Genomic DNA, 15,888 nt, shown 5'->3' with positions numbered 1-15,888 from the left:
TAATATTCAGATATTATGGCATTTTATGTTGCTGCCATAATTAATTTGCATAAAATGGCAATTTTGAAGGATTTGGGCGGGTTTAACCGCCATTATCTGTGCTCATTGTTTAAAATAATCCAAACTCTCATTCAACCTAAAATTACACACCGAAACAAAAATGACGCAGCCACTGTGTTAGAGGAAGGACGAAAATGACGTTGTGACTGCGATATGCTCCGGCGACGATTTGCTCCGGCGATGATTTGCTCCAGCGCTGATCTTCTCGTTCTCCTCCGACTAGAGTCTCCTCTCCATCGAGATTCTGTTTTGTGAATCAAAACTCTCTCCCTATCTCCTATGGTGATGTTCTCCCCGGCGGCGCGTTCTCCTCCTCCGTCAAGATTTTCTCCAGATCTGTGAGCTTCTTCTCCTTTTTCGAGCTTATGCTCTGCTAGCTTCTCCTCATGCATTAACATGCCTTCTCCTCCTCGATCTATTTCTCAGTTTGCGTTCTAACTTCTCGCTTCTAGATCTGTAACTAAATTCACATCCTCTTATTCTAATTACTTCAATGATTGCAGGAATGATGCATAGGACAGATCAATGGCTGCGTGAATTTGATTCACAAATATTTAGTAATAATGCACTGATTGCACTCTATGTGTTTGTTATTTTGCTTCTTAGAAATTACTTCTGTTAGTATTGCATTTGGCTGTATCTCCCGGTTTAAGGCTTGGAGTTTGTTCTTTGTTGCAATTGAGTTTCAAAGATTTTGTGATTTAACTTGAATTCTGCTTGTTTAAATCTGGATAAGTTATTGGTTGCTTGAATTAATGAATTCTTTCTATGTTTCGATTATTGATTGCAGTTGGTGCTTCTTGGAAGAAGGATCAAACATTGTTAACACTGCTGGTCGCCAAGGTTGCCTGGGTAAATACTTAACTTTCTATTTGCCAGTGTATGTCTAGTTAAGTTTTAATTCTCATGTTAAACAAGTATTCATTAATATTGCTACTTCATATGATGAGGAACACATAGATTCTTTGTATTGCACAGAACCACATTATTTTGATGATGAGGAACATGATCATGTGTTTTTAGAATAAGACATGTTGTGTGATGATTCAGAGTTGAAAACTCTTGTATCAAAAGAGCAAGAACAAGAGAAGAATGGAAGAAGCAGCAGCCATGGTTGAAAACTTTCTCATTCTCTGCTCTCACAGCTTCTCTTGCTATTAACTACCTTCACAGATTCCTTTTCACCTTCACCGTGAAGAAGAAGCAGCCATGGTTAACTCATCTTGCTGCAGTTGCTTGCATCTCTCTTGCTGCTAAAATGGAAGAGACACAAGTTCCACTTCCTCTTGATTTACAAGTATGATTAATTCTATATATAAAGTAATAATAATAATAATACATTTTATTAATAATGAAATTTAATTTATGAAAATATATGTAGGTGGAGGACAAAAAACATGTGTTTAAGGCAAAAACAATAAAGAAAATGGAGATTTTGGTACTTTCAACTCTTGAGTGGAAGATGAATCCACCAACACCTCTCTCTTTCATTGATCATATCACAAGAAGACTTAAATGTTTTCAGTTCCTCAACACATGTCAATCTCTTCTTCTTTCTCTCTTACCAAGTAATAACTAATCTCTTTCTTTCCAATACGCTAGTCTTTAACTAATCCTTCAATTGTATGTTGTTTCTCTTTCCTCTTAACCACAGGACCTCACAATATTCAGGGTATTGGGGCTGGTTTTGTGCCCAGGAATTTGAACTAAAATATACTTGATGAAGTTATAGAGGTCTGTTGTTTTGCTTTCCCATCTTCTTTCTCCTCTCTTCCTTTTTTTTATAAAAAAAATAATAAACATAAAAACTTTTTGGAGTTATAATTCAATATGTCCTGTTTAGTATTCTCCATAATTCGGTTAAATAAAATTAATTCATTAATTCTTTTATCAAGACATGGCAGTTGCATGACTTTGTAATGAGTCATTATGCTTCATTCTTTAGTACATGGTTCTTTCTTTAGTACAGGTTCCTTTCTGCATCCATATCTAATTACCATATCCTTGTTGGGTTGATCATTTGCTATCAAATTGGGTGGATGCTATATTCTGTTTAGAACTAGATCAGTAAATTTGGGAACATGCTAGGGTATTGATGGAATGATTGAACAGTGTTTCAAAAAATCCTATAATCATGTTTTAAAAGTTTGAAACACAAGAAGTTTGAAGGCTCTTCTCTCTCTTCTCCAAATCTTATTGAATATGTAACTGACTGATGAATCCCCTCACTACAAAAATCCTATAATCCTGATTTCTTTCACTGGCCACTATGTTATTAATTAACTGTTTTATTTATGAGAAAAATGTTATTAATTACATTTTTTTCTTTTGTAAATTCAATTTTTCTTTAGGGGAGAAGGTGGAGTGATGGACTTCACCAAGCAGTTGAAGCAAAGGAAGGGCTACCAATTCAAAATGAAACAGTTACACTGGCTTCCATTAGTTATCAGAATTTCTTTCTGCAGGTTGAAAATGTTTCATCTTCAGAAATCAGGAATTCATTTACCTAAGAAACTACCTTGACGCTTTTTAATCTGTGTTTTTGCAGTTTCCTAAGCGTTGTGGTATGACTGGTACATCAGCAACAAAAAGCACAGAATTTGAGAGCATTTACAAGCTTAAAGTTACAATCGTTCCAACAAATAAACCTATGATAAGAAAGGTTTAAATCTTGCTTGTCAATCATAGACCACTATCATGGTTTTTGCAATGTGAAACATGGAGTATTGGCTTTTACTTATCAGAGTTTCGCAAGATGAAGTAGTTGTCAAGATACTATTTTTTATATATTAAAATACCATAAAATATTTTTGCCTTTCCTAAGACTTGAATTCAAGACCATTGGTTAAGAAACCAATGTACTTACTATAATCCCACATTTATTATTACTACACACATTGAATATGATGCTTTTGTTTGAATATTGTGTTTTGATATCTTTGGTGAGTGTTAGGTGTGCCTTGCTATTTTAGATTAGTTCCCATTTACTAGTTTTTCTGGTTTCGGGGAAAGCGAGGAGGCTCTTTGTTGCAATGTGCTATATAAGCCGTTGTTTGGAGTATTTAATTGGTGTCTAACTTCTGCACTGTTGATGATAGATTTTTCAGACAAACAACTTTTGCAGGATAGGTGTACTGTAGATTTTTGTCTCTATTTGGAAGCCCATGATATATTTAGAGGCATTTCCCTTAAATGTTTAGAGATCGGAAAGTTATGCTTCACTGGTAGTATTTTATTTTGTTTGTTTTTGCTTCTATAAAGTGTATATCTTGTCCTCTCGTCTTTAATCATCATTCCCTTCATTAGTAATTCAAAAGTTATGCTTCATTGATAGTATTTTTTGTTTGCTTGCTTTTTGCTTATTTAAGGAGTATCTTGTCCTCCCAACTGTTTATTTGATAGTATGCTTGTTTTCCCCTTTTGTAAGGAGTATCACTTACCCTTCCATGTACTGCCATTCTTCTCTTCATGTTAGCAATATATTTCTTGATAAAAAACTTGAAAAAGTTTTATCATGTCTAATGAGCCTTTATTTTCTTCTCAGGATGAATCTAATGTAGTTTTTAGGGCAACTAGTGTGAAATGGCGAGCAGTTGTAGTAGAAATCTCTAGAATGCATAAAACTGGTCATCCAGTACTTGTTGGCACGACCAGTGTGGAGCAGAGCGATTCTTTGTCAGAGCAATTGAATGAAGCTGGAATTCCACATGAGGTAATGTCTTTTTCGTTTTAATGGGGATCTTGGAAGATGTGAGCGCACATTATTTTCTTAATCTTACCTGTGTTGAATGTCTTTAATGGAGAAGGGTAGTGTATTCTTTGCCCAAGACCGGATGCCGCTATTAATAATTGTTCTTCTAACTGTTCTTTCTAATCCGATAGTTTTTTGGATATAATATAATGAACCCTGTCCCTGTATTGTTTAAGGTTCTTAATGCAAAACCAGAAAATGTTGAGAGAGAAGCAGAGATTGTAGCTCAGAGTGGTCGGCTTAGGGCCGTGACAATTGCTACCAACATGGCTGGTCGTGGGACAGATATAATTCTTGGCGGTAGTGCTGAATTTATGGCAAGATTAAAGCTTCGTGAGATACTGATGCCTAGGTATTTTCTATTTCTAAATGAGAGAAGAATTAGTTTAGTGGAATAGCTTAGGGTCTTTAGGTGGAAGGTTGTCGTCCTCTGTGTCTTCTCTTGGAAATGCAAACCAAACAAGCCCCTAATTTCTCTTGGAATATTTAGTTGCTAGACCAAATGCTTAGTAAAAACTCTGATGATTACTGGGATGTTATAATATGAAAGTGAACTTTTTATGATTGTTGTAGCTGAATAAAACCTGTGATTCTAATACATAGCTATAAGTTATATGAAAAATTCAGGGGATAGGTTAGCTGGTTAGGCATATGAGTTAGCAATTCACTAACTACTGCCTTTTTTATCCCATATTTTTGGAAGGGAAACTACCATGGTAAAATTTCTAGTTTAGCATTTATTCTACTTTATTTTTATTTTCACATTTGCTGTCCATGGGTATTCTCTTATAACGTTTCAAATTTGTAAGTGTAACTTATGATCTCTTATTTCATAATTTCATAGTCAATTCAGCGATATCTATTAGGAGGAGCATTTTATTAACTACTTGACTCCTGATATTCGGATAGTGCGTGAACTTCCCAAGGAACTGCAGTTTTTGGACTTGGAGGCAATTGGTAGTGTTGTATGTAACTTTTCTACTTCAGCAGATTATAAGAGTATAAGTACACTCAAATATATTGGTTTTGTATGTTCTTAATTGTGGGAATGCTTTTTCAGGTGACAGATGTTGACATGGTAAAGGAGGCAAAGCCTAGCTTTTACTTGAAAAACATCCTACCTATTATACTTAAAAATCAAGTTGTTCACTTTGTTGGATTTGGGAATCGCCTTGCATTTGACCCAATACCATTTGAACTTCAGGTAAATATCATTTGATGCTTAGATATTACAATCAATTTGCCAGGTTCTGGCAGATATGCCTCTATTATTGTCTATCTTGAATTTCAAGCCCTAGTGTGCTATTCCTAATCGGGGAAATTCATATAGAGACTTCGTTGCAGATGTAACTTTCATGCCCTGCAATTTGTTCCCAGAATACAAGAAACTGGTGCTTTGCTTCTTAATATCTAGTCCCTCTTGTGAGACTGTTGGTTTAGTTTTTAATTCTTCAAAATGCTGGTAGTTTGCTATTTATTTGAGCAACTATTTATTTCTAACTATTTATTTCTAACGTTCAATTTTTTTTGCAGGTAATATTTATTTACACGGACATGAACAATGAAAATGTTGGAATAATCTGAAGCAAATTTGTTGAGCATCTCTAGGAAAACTCCCAATGTAATAGAACTAACAATATTTCTTAGTTTGATACTTTGTATAGGAGTTATTATTTTTTATTTGTAATACTAAAAAATCATATTTATGTTTAATACTTTGAGTTATATAATATTTTGTCTATGGATTATGATTTTGTTATTATGGAATTTTAATAAAAAATTATTTATTTAGCAAGATAAAAATAATAGTAAAAATTGTATTTTTAAAAGATAAAAAATATCATTTTTATCCGGTAAAAACGGTAGTTAAAAAATGTCATTTTAAACGAAAAGGATGTCATTAAATCTTGGTAAAAATGGCATTTAGAAATGCCATTTTAAACGAAAAGGATGCCATTAAATACAGGTAAAAACGGCGGTTATAAACGTCATTTTTAACGAGAAGGATGCCATTAAACCCAGGTAAAAATGGCGGTTATAAACGTCATTTTTATCGAAGAGTATGCCATTAAACCCAGGTAAAAACGGCGGTTACAAACCGCCATTTTAAACGAGGAGATGCCATTAAATCCAGGTAAAAACGGCGGTTACAAACCGCCATTTTAAACAACAACAAAACCGCCGTTTTATTTGGTTAAAATGGCGGTTAAAAACCGCCATTTTAACCGCAAAAAAACCGCCGTATTATCCACTGGTTATTACGGCGGTTTTCAGAAAACCGCCGTAATAACCAGAATGGCGCCCAGAATTCCGGCGTTTCTTGGAGGCGCCATTTTCGGCAATAATGGCGGTTGTAACCGCCGTAATTACCTTAAAAAACCGCCATTTTAACCCTTTTTTTTTGTAGTGTAGTAGGTTAGTAAAAATTAAAGAAAAAGTTCTTGATCTAAACCACCACCTCACTTAATCATTGTCAATCTATTCAATCCCCAGCAACGGCGCCAAAAACTTGATGTGCGGAGAACGATCCGACACAAAACTCACCGGCAAGTGTACCGGGTCGCATCAAGTAATAAAACTCACGGGAGTGAGGTCGATCCCACAAGGATTGAAGGATTGAGCAACTTTAGTTTAGTGGTTGAATTAGTCAAGCAAACAAGTGTTGATTGTGTGAAATTGTGTTGACAGGAATTAAATTGCATAGAATGTAAAGGGGAATGGGTGATTTGCAGAAAATTAAAGGGAACAAAAAGAAAAAGAGCTGAATCTTAAAGAACAAGAAATTAAATGGCAGAAACTTAGAACGCAAGAAATGTAAATTGCAGAATCTTAAAGTGCAAGAAATGTGAATTGCTTGAATTATAAAAGGAGTTGGGAATTGGGATTGCAGAAATTAAACAAGGAAAAGTAAATTGCAACAAGCAGGAATATAAAAGATGGATTCAATCAAACCGGATCTCAAATGACAATAACAATAAGCTTGGTGTAGCAACGAAACAAGGAAATTGAAATTGAAAGATGTAGATCTCAGGACCCAAGAGACTAGATAACCAAGTCTAGATCTCAATGCCTTCCTAGATCCAAATTTAGAATTCAATTGCAAGAAAAGTAAAGATCAAACAGTAGAAGAAAGGAATTCAAATCTTGATTTCTCAAAGAGTGCAGTAAAGAAAACAGAGAGATCTCAGGGTGAGATTGAAACAGAATTCCTTCAATTCTCCAACACCCAAGACTCAGAATCTCCAAAATGCTCAAAACCCAAAAGCTCTCTACTATGAAAATTCTTAAAGAAAATTCTAAAAGGAAAGCTCTCCCCAAAATCACTCAGTAAAAACTAAAAAGAAAAAAAACTCCCTTTAAAACTTCAAATCCTAAGCTATTTATACACTTTCTTCAAATGATCATTAAGCCTTGAATTGGGCCTTTAGCCTTGATGGAATTGGGTTGATAGTAGCCTCCGTTGATTGCTCTTGGTGTTGGGAAGAAATCCATTAGTGAACCGGGCCATTAACCATTCACGTTTGAGTCAACGTTTGAGGCAAACGTTGACTCAAACGTCCCTTGTGTGACATTATGCAGCTCGGCCAAGTTGCTGTCTTCCACGTTTGAGCCAACGTTTGAGGTCAAATGTGAGCTCAAATGTGGTTCCCCCATGCTACTCCTTTGGCCAAAGTTTGGCCCAACGTTTGAGGCAAACGTTGGCGCAAACGTGGCTCACTCAATGCATCAAACAGAGGTGCTCTTCTTTGCTTTTATGGCGCCAACGTTTGACCTCACGTTTGAGGCAAACGTTGGCGCAAACGTTGGTTTGCTCCAGGGTGCTTCTTCTTGCTAATATGTGGCCAACGTTTGACCTCACGTTTGACGCAAACGTTGGCTCAAACGTTGCCGTACACAGGGGTTCTCTTTCTCTTTTCTTTGGCGCCAACGTTTGACCTCACGTTTGAGGCAAACGTTGGCGCAAATGTTGCCTTCCCTTGCTCCTTCTTCAGCCAACGTTTGCCTCAACGTTTGAGGCAAATGTTGGCGCAAATGTTGGCTCTTCTCCAGGGTGTTCTTCATCTGCTTCTCACGTTTGAGTTAACGTTTGAGGCAAACGTTAGCTCAAACGTGAATCCCTCTTTTCAAGCCATTCTTGCAACCTTCTTCCAAGCTTTATTCCACCTATCATCAACCAACAATTGCATCAAAGCTATGCTCTAATCATGAGAGTTATTCTTCTTCTTGTCATATGAGCAATTATGGCACAAAAACTCATGAAAATGCATCAATTTATCTATGGTTGATTGAATCAAAGGAAACATGAAATTCAACCCAATTGACTTACTTATGGCTTAAGAAAGTGCATGAAACTAAATGAAAACAAAGAAAAAAGACTAGTGAAACTAGTCTAAGATGACTTGTCATCAGTGAGCTCATGGCCAGCAGCTATTTGCATTACTTGGGTTTGCCTATTTGAATATCTATGCTTATTTTCTATTTGTTCTACTTACTGTAGCTACATTTTATCTTTGTTTTCCTTGTCTGTATTGTTTGTCTGTGCAACTGAGAGGCCCCTTGTCTGGCGGAGGAATGAGGAGGGCTGTTCAACCAGTGTTTCAGAGGGCAGAAGGAAGCAGGATTTGCAGGGATAAGTTAGTATTTGAGATATAACTTGAAAAACCTTAGATTATGTACCTAAAGATCTAGTTTTGTTAATGCTTTAAGTTTTAAATAAGTATCGGAGTTATAGGATTGCCTCTGGCTTTTCTAGAACCTTATATATTATTGATATGGGCACTATTACCATGTTGAGAATCTCTGGTTCTCATTGCATACAAATGTTGTTGTTTTAAGATGCAGGTCGAGATGCGCCTCGGTGAGCGTTTGGAAGTTCCTAAGGCAAGCTAAGTTAGGATGTTATAATTTGGGGCTGTCGATTATGTATTTATATTTATAGACTCTCCTATGTATGAAGAGCTTATGTTTAATCCTCTTAGAGGCTTTTTTTTGGAGTACTAGGTGCTTTCTTTATGTATTTTAGGGTTTTATGGGATACTCTTATATACGTGTATGTATGTACATGTTCTCTGGCCGGCCTTGGCTTCGTAGGTCGAGCTCGGTGATATTTTGTATCCTTTGGTATTCTGCTCTTATTATATATATATGAGTCATTACTTTTCCTCCTATCCAAGTTTTTCGTTTACGTGAGCATTACGCTTTTCGGTTTACGACCTTTGTTTAAGCTTTCCCACAAGGCTCCTCGATTATTAAATTCTTTCAACTATTATTATGTCTATATTTTATTTCAGAGGTCATAATACCACACCACCTCTGTTTTACGGCTTAAGCGTAAAGCTCTGTGTAGTAGGGTGTTACACCTAGCATCTTCTTCCCAACTGCCAACCCCCCATCTTCAACACACATACTGCCACCACCATTAGTTCGCCATTGCACCGCCACCATCTAGTTCACCGTTGCGCCGTGCCGCCGTGCTCCAAATTGTTGTCGTCAATATTCGCGAAGACAGAGAGAGTAGAGTCAACAAGGAGAAAATGTCGTGAGTCAGAGACGACACGAGAAATAAGAGGAGCAATCGCGCTTTGTCGCTTCCAACTCCATCACATCGCTGCCTTGCCACCGCCGAACCTCGTCACCGTCGAAGTTGCCCAGAGAAGGAGAGTTCACGGAGAGGAGCTCGAAGAGAGAGAAATAAAATGTGCATGGAGGGAGAAGGGGTAACGGGTGGTTCTGCCGTCATTGGAGCTCTGCTGCTGCTGCTGCTGTCATGTAGAAAATAGCATTGTGGTCGTTGGAAAATGCTGCCAGAGTCAGTCGTTGGAGCTGCGGTTGCTCTATTCTTGGTTTTTTTGGTACAATAAGTGTCTCTGCTCTGAAAAGCCTTACTGTTGTCATTCTGTTGATATCTTAGGATTGAATTTTTGAGGTTGCATATAGCAATTAGAGTTGCTGTGGTTGTTGCAGAAGCGGTACGGAGCTGTGGTTGTGGCTGCCGCTGCTGTGGGCTGGTAGAAAGGGATTTTGACGCATTTTTTAACGACCCAACTTCTAGAACGTCATGATCGTACCGAAAGTAAGGCGTTGCTAACCTGCTTTCCTTTATTAACTATTTACTATTAAGCCTTTAGTTCGATATCGCGATTTAGTTTTATAGAAAATTCTAGAAAAATTTTGTTTTTGTTTATCAAAATTATATATCCAAGATCACTAAGTAACAATAATCACATAATTATTAATACTAGTAAGAATTTAAATAAAATTCAGGTACAACTCCTATCCCTCTGCATAAAATAAAAACTAAAGCTACAAAGGCGAGGGAATTCTATGAAAGAAACTTAAATTATAAACTTAACTCATAAATAAATTCTAGAATCGCCCGCAGCTTCCAACTAATTCTTCGAACCTGTATCACTGAAAGGGTGGAAGATTTTGGGGTGAGAACAAACCACACGTTCTCAATAGGGAATGGGAATGCCGTAAAAGTAATGATTAACATGCAAATAATTAACTTTGCTTAATAAACTATCTTTGTCAAAGCCTTTGAAATACTTTTTAATCTTACTTTAGATAAATAACTACTTTCTTTAAATTTCTAAAGCCAAAACAGATCTCAATCGCAAAACTTGTCATATTAAATATCTTTCAGCCACATAATTGATTCTCAGTCATAACAACAGTTATTAATCATCTCTATCCATTCACAAACTACTAGCACAAATAAAAAACTCAATTCAACACACAAACAAATCACAATAAAACAAACAACACAATCACAGAGAAGTAATACAAGCAAACACAACCAAATATAAATGCACAACCAATATGATGCATGTCTATCTGATAAACCAATATTTTATGATTTATCCTGTGCTCAATTGAGTGGATTTTATCAACTATTTACCCACTTATTCATACTATTTGCATGGTTTTACATTTGCCTTTCTAATTATGTGCTTTGATTGAAAACATGCTTCTTTGACCTTAAGTTCCCTATGTTTAATCCTCTCTTATTACCATTAGATGCCTTGATATGTGTGTTAAGTGATTTCAGAGATTACAGGGCAGGAATGGCTTAGAAGATGGAAAGGAAGCATGCAAAAGTGGAAGGAATACAAGAAGTTGGAGAAATTGCTAAGCTGTCCAGCCTGACCTCTTCGCACTCAAATGGCTATAACTTTAGCTACAGAGGTCTAAACGACGCGGTTCCAGTTGCGTTGGAAAGCGAACGTCCGGGGCTTCGATTTGATATATAATATACCATAATTGCTCTGACGATAGGCAATGCGAATGCGTCGTCCACGCAGACGCGTCGCAGTGGCGAAAATCAGCGTGTTTGAATTCGCAACCAGCGAATTCTGGGCTGTTTTTGACCCAGTTTGCGGCCCAGAAAACACATATTAGAGGCTATAAAGTGGGAGAATACATCCATTCACAAAAAAAAAAAGCTCACAATTCACAATTTTAGGAGTAGATGTAGTTTTTAGAGAGAGAGGTTCTCTCCTCCCTCTTAGGATTAGGATTTAGGATTTTTCTTAGTTTTAGGAGTGACTCTCAATCCCAGGTTCAATGTTCTTCAATTTATATTTCTTCTACTTTTAGATACTCTAATACTTTTATTTGTTAATTACTTATGTTGCCCATTTGATTCATAAATCTTTCATGTTAGATTGGATTGCTTTTATTAATATAAATTGAGGTATTTCAGACTTATAATTGCTCTCTTTAATTTATTAATGCTCTTTGTTTATCCAAATTATTTTCATTCAAGTAGAATTTTTTCCCTTTTGGCTTTGGTTGAGTCATTAGAGACACTTGAGTTATCAAACTCATTGTTGATTGAAAATTGGATTTCTTCATTTCATTAATTCAAGTTCCAATAACTCTAGCCTTTCCCAAGGAAAGACTAGGACCTGAGGAATAAAAATTAATTCATCCACTTAACTTACCTTCATAGTTAGAGGTTAACAAAGTGTGAGAAAAATCCAATTCTCATTACAATTGATAAGGATAACCATGATAGGACTTCCTGTTCTCATACCTTGCCAAGAGTTTATTTTTCAGTTATTTATTTATTTTTATTGCTTTGAAAATATACCTGTGTCCATTGCCCAAACTCCAAAACTCCAATTTACAAACTCATAACCAATAATAAGAACATACCTCCCTGCAATTCCTTGAGAAGACGACCCGAGGTTTGAATACTTCGGTTATCAATTTATTTAGGGGTTTGTTACTTGTGACAACCAAAACGTTTGTATGAAGGGATTTCTGTTGGTTTAGAGACTATATCTACAACGCGACTATTTTTATAAAATTCTTTACTGGCAAAAATCCTAACGTCAAAATGGCGCCGTTGCCGGGGAATTGCAAACGTGTGCCTTATTATTGGTTATTGTAAATATTTGCTTTTTACCTGTTTATTTGTTTTTATTTTTGTTTTTATTTTTGCTTTTTCATAAATTAAGAGGTTATTGGATTTTATTTAGTTATTAAAAATTTTTCAAAAAAATTGTTCTTGGTGTTCATCTTGATCTTCAAGTTGTTCGTCGTGTTCATCTTGACCTTCAAGTTGTTCTTCGTTGTTTTCTTCATTTTGATCTAAAAATTTTAGGTTTGGTGTCATTTTATTGTTTTTCTCTTTCCTCATTTAATTCAAAAATTCAAAATTTTAAAATTCAAAATTTCAAATTATCAAATTTAAAATTTCAAAATTTAAATTTCAAAATTTAAATCTTTTTTCAAAAAAAAAATCATATCTTTTTTCAAATCTTATCTTATCTTATTTCAAAAATCAAATTTCAAAATTCAATATTTAAATTTCAAATTTCAAAATTTAATTTTCAAATTTCAAAATTTAATTTTCAAATTCAAAATTTAAATAACCTTTTAATTTAAATTTGTTTTTATTTTCATTTTTAGTTTTTATTTGCTACTATGAACTCTCACCCCTTTGGCTATGAGTCTGGTTACAATTATATTGCAAGAAGAGGAAATTAAAATGAGAACAGGCATCAAGATTGGAACAATCAAAGATGGGAGGAGCCACAAGGATTTGATCAACCCTCATGGCAACAACCATCTCCAATGGACTATCAACAACCACCACTATATGCCCATAAACCCTCTCCTCAACATGACTTTGGACCATCATACTCACAAGCCCCTTTTCACTATTCACCTCCATATGACCCTAACCCGTATCGACCATACCAACCACCTTATGAGCCAAATGAACCCTCCTATCCACCCCAAACCTCCATAGAGAAAACACTTACCGATCTAAACTCTACTATACAAGCTCTCGTCGCCCAAATCGGACCACCAAATACCTTCAACAATCAACCCTCAAGCTCTAGTGCACTTCCTTTTCAACCACAGAACGATCTCTCCATCCCATCGCCACCATCCATGGAAGAGCACCCACATCCATCAATCCAAGAGAAACATGATCCCAATGATTCTATTGACATGGAACAAGAGAGAAGGGATCATCTTCGCAAATCCATACTTCATAAGGAGCTAGAGGAGGCCATAAAGGTGAAGGTAGTAAATACCCTTGAAGATGAAAGAATAGTTGAAAGGAGTTGTCATGGAAAGAAAATCATCAAGGATGAGTACGATTTTATATTAAAACTACTGGACAAAGCAGTAATTATTGAAGAGGAAAAAGTGGTTGAAGACTTGCGAGATGCTGAACCTCCATGGGAAAGTCAAGATATAGAGCCTCCTTCCAAGACGGTTGCATTTAATGTTGAGGAGGGTGTACAACCTCTAAGGTATACCCTGGTTGAAGACTTAGGAGATGCTGAACCTCCATGGGAAAGTCAGGTTATAAAACCTCCTTCCAAGGCAATTGAAATTGATGCTGAGGAGGGTGTACAACCTCCAATGCATATCATGACTAAGGACTTGGAAGAGGTCGATCAAGAGATGTTGACGTTAGGATTTTTGCCAGTAAAGAATTTCATAAAAACAGTCGCGTTGTAGATATAGTTTCTAAACCGACAGAAATCCCTTCGTACAAACGTTTTGGTTGTCACAAGTAACAAACCCCTTTAAAATTGATAACCGAGTATTTAAACATCGGGTCGTCTTCTCAAGGAATTGCAGGGAGGTATGTTCTTATTATTGGTTATGAGTTTGTAAATTGGGGTTTTGGAAGTAAGGTGGGAATATGTTATATGACAAATAAAATAAATAAATAACTATAAAATAAGCTTTTGGCAAGGTAAGAGAAATTGGAAGTCTAGACCAAGTTATCCTTATCAATGATAATGAAAATTGAATCTTAATTCCACTTAGTCAACCTTTACAAAAGTAAAGGAAAGTCAAGGGACAAATTGGTTTGATCTTCGAATCCTATTTATTTCCTAAGAAAAGATTGGGATTATTGAAGTTCAACTCAATTGGCAAGATGACAATTAACAATTATGCTATTAAGTTGGATAATTCCTGAGTTACTGATTTCTTAACCAAGACCAAAAGGGGAAAAGTAAATCTACTGAAATAAGAATGCCTTCAGATGGGAAGCAATAATCATGTAAATAAAAGGAAGTATTAATCAAATCTGAAAATACCTCAAATAACATTAATTAAGAAAATTAGATGTAACATGGAAGAGTTCATAAATTATATAAAAATAAAAAACCTGGGATTGAGAATCACTCCTAAAACTAAGAGAAGTCCTAAATCCTAAGAGAGAGAGGAGAGAACCTCTCTCAAAACTAATCTAAATCATGAGAAGTGAATTATGTGAGCCTTCCTATGAATGGATGCAGTCCCCCACTTTATAGCCTCTAATCCGTATTTTCTGGGCCGCAAACTGGGTCAGAAACAGTCCAGAATTCACTGGTTTCGAATTTTGCCACGCTGGATTTCCGTCACTGCGACGCGGCCGCATGGATCACGCAGTCGCGTCACCTAGTTTCAGGAGAACTATAACATATTATGTATCAAATCGAAGCCCCGGATGTTAGCTTTCCAACGCAACTGGAACCGCATCGTTTGGACTTCTGTAGCTAAAGTTATAGCCGTTTGAGTGCGAAGAGGTCAGGCTGGACAGCTTAGCAATTTCTCCAACTTCTTGTATTCCTTCCACTTTTGCATGCTTTCTTCTCATCCTCCAAGCCATTCCTGCCTTATAATATCTGAAAACACTTAACACACATATCAAGGCATCTAATGGTAATAAGAGAGGATTAATAATAAGCAAATATAAGATCAAAGAAGCATATTTTCAATCAAAATACATAATTAGGAAGGAAATATAAAACCATGCAAATAGTATGAATAAGTGGGTAAAGAGTAGATAAAAACCACTCAATTGAGTACAAGATAAACCATAAAATAGTGGTTTATCAACCTCCCCACACTTAAACACTAGCATGTCCTCATGCTAAGCTCAAGAGAAGCTATAAAGATGAAGAGGAATGGTATGAAATGCAACCTATGAATGCAACTACATGCTAAATGCTTTGACTTACTTGGTTAAGAGTAAATAAGTTCTCCAAGACAAATACAAACCAATTTCCACTAATTTAAATCATACAATAAAAAGCAAGTGAACTTGTAAGAAGATAGCTCATGAAAGCAGGGAACATAGAATCAAGCATTGAACCCTCACTAGTAGTGTGTATCACTCTAATCTCTCAAGTGTATAGGGTTATTCACTCTACTCTTCTCTAGTCATGCTTTCTAAACCTTGTTCTTCATCTAACCAATCAACAATATTTAATATACCAATGCAAATATCATGAGGTCTTTTTCAAGGTTGTAATGGGGCTAAGGTAAGGGTAAAGGTATATATATGGCTAAGTGAGCTTTATAAATTGAATCTTTAATTAACCTAAGCTCTCACCTAATATACACATACTCTATATACTTTTAAATTCATGCCTAGCTACCCATAATTCCCACTTTTGTATAATTTCCATACTCATGTACCAAATTTTCTTTAATTTTTATCACATGTGCATTGATCTTTTATTAACTTAACATTGGGGTAATTTTGTCCCCTTATTTATTTATTTATATTATATATATATATATATATATATTCTTTTTTTTGTAGAGAAATA

The 15,888-nt window shown here is 35.7% G+C and overlaps 2 protein-coding genes across 2 annotated transcripts; both read left to right on the top strand.

Moving 5' to 3' along the window:
* Nucleotides 1-553: 553 nt before the first annotated feature.
* LOC107615718 (cyclin-D3-1-like) lies at nucleotides 554-1,770 on the top strand. The gene is made up of 4 exons (XM_021111788.2): nucleotides 554-617; nucleotides 851-912; nucleotides 1,442-1,628; nucleotides 1,715-1,770. Exons 1-4 carry the CDS (start codon nucleotides 554-556, stop codon nucleotides 1,768-1,770), a joined length of 369 nt encoding a protein of 122 aa, XP_020967447.2.
* A 554-nt stretch (nucleotides 1,771-2,324) lies between these two features.
* Nucleotides 2,325-5,442, top strand: LOC107616849 (protein translocase subunit SecA, chloroplastic-like). Its single transcript, XM_021111569.2, has 7 exons — nucleotides 2,325-2,525; nucleotides 2,609-2,722; nucleotides 3,605-3,772; nucleotides 3,988-4,163; nucleotides 4,656-4,776; nucleotides 4,872-5,015; nucleotides 5,345-5,442. Exons 2-5 carry the CDS (start codon nucleotides 2,627-2,629, stop codon nucleotides 4,675-4,677), a joined length of 462 nt encoding a protein of 153 aa, XP_020967228.1. The 5' UTR covers nucleotides 2,325-2,525; nucleotides 2,609-2,626; the 3' UTR covers nucleotides 4,678-4,776; nucleotides 4,872-5,015; nucleotides 5,345-5,442.
* The last annotated feature ends 10,446 nt before the right edge of the window (nucleotides 5,443-15,888 follow it).

The sequence above is a fragment of the Arachis ipaensis genome, chromosome B9 (genome assembly GCF_059453495.1).
Source record: "Arachis ipaensis isolate K30076 ecotype BB chromosome B9, ASM5945349v1, whole genome shotgun sequence".
Lineage (NCBI taxonomy): Eukaryota > Viridiplantae > Streptophyta > Magnoliopsida > Fabales > Fabaceae > Arachis > Arachis ipaensis.
This window is presented reverse-complemented; position numbering and strand designations above follow the sequence as displayed.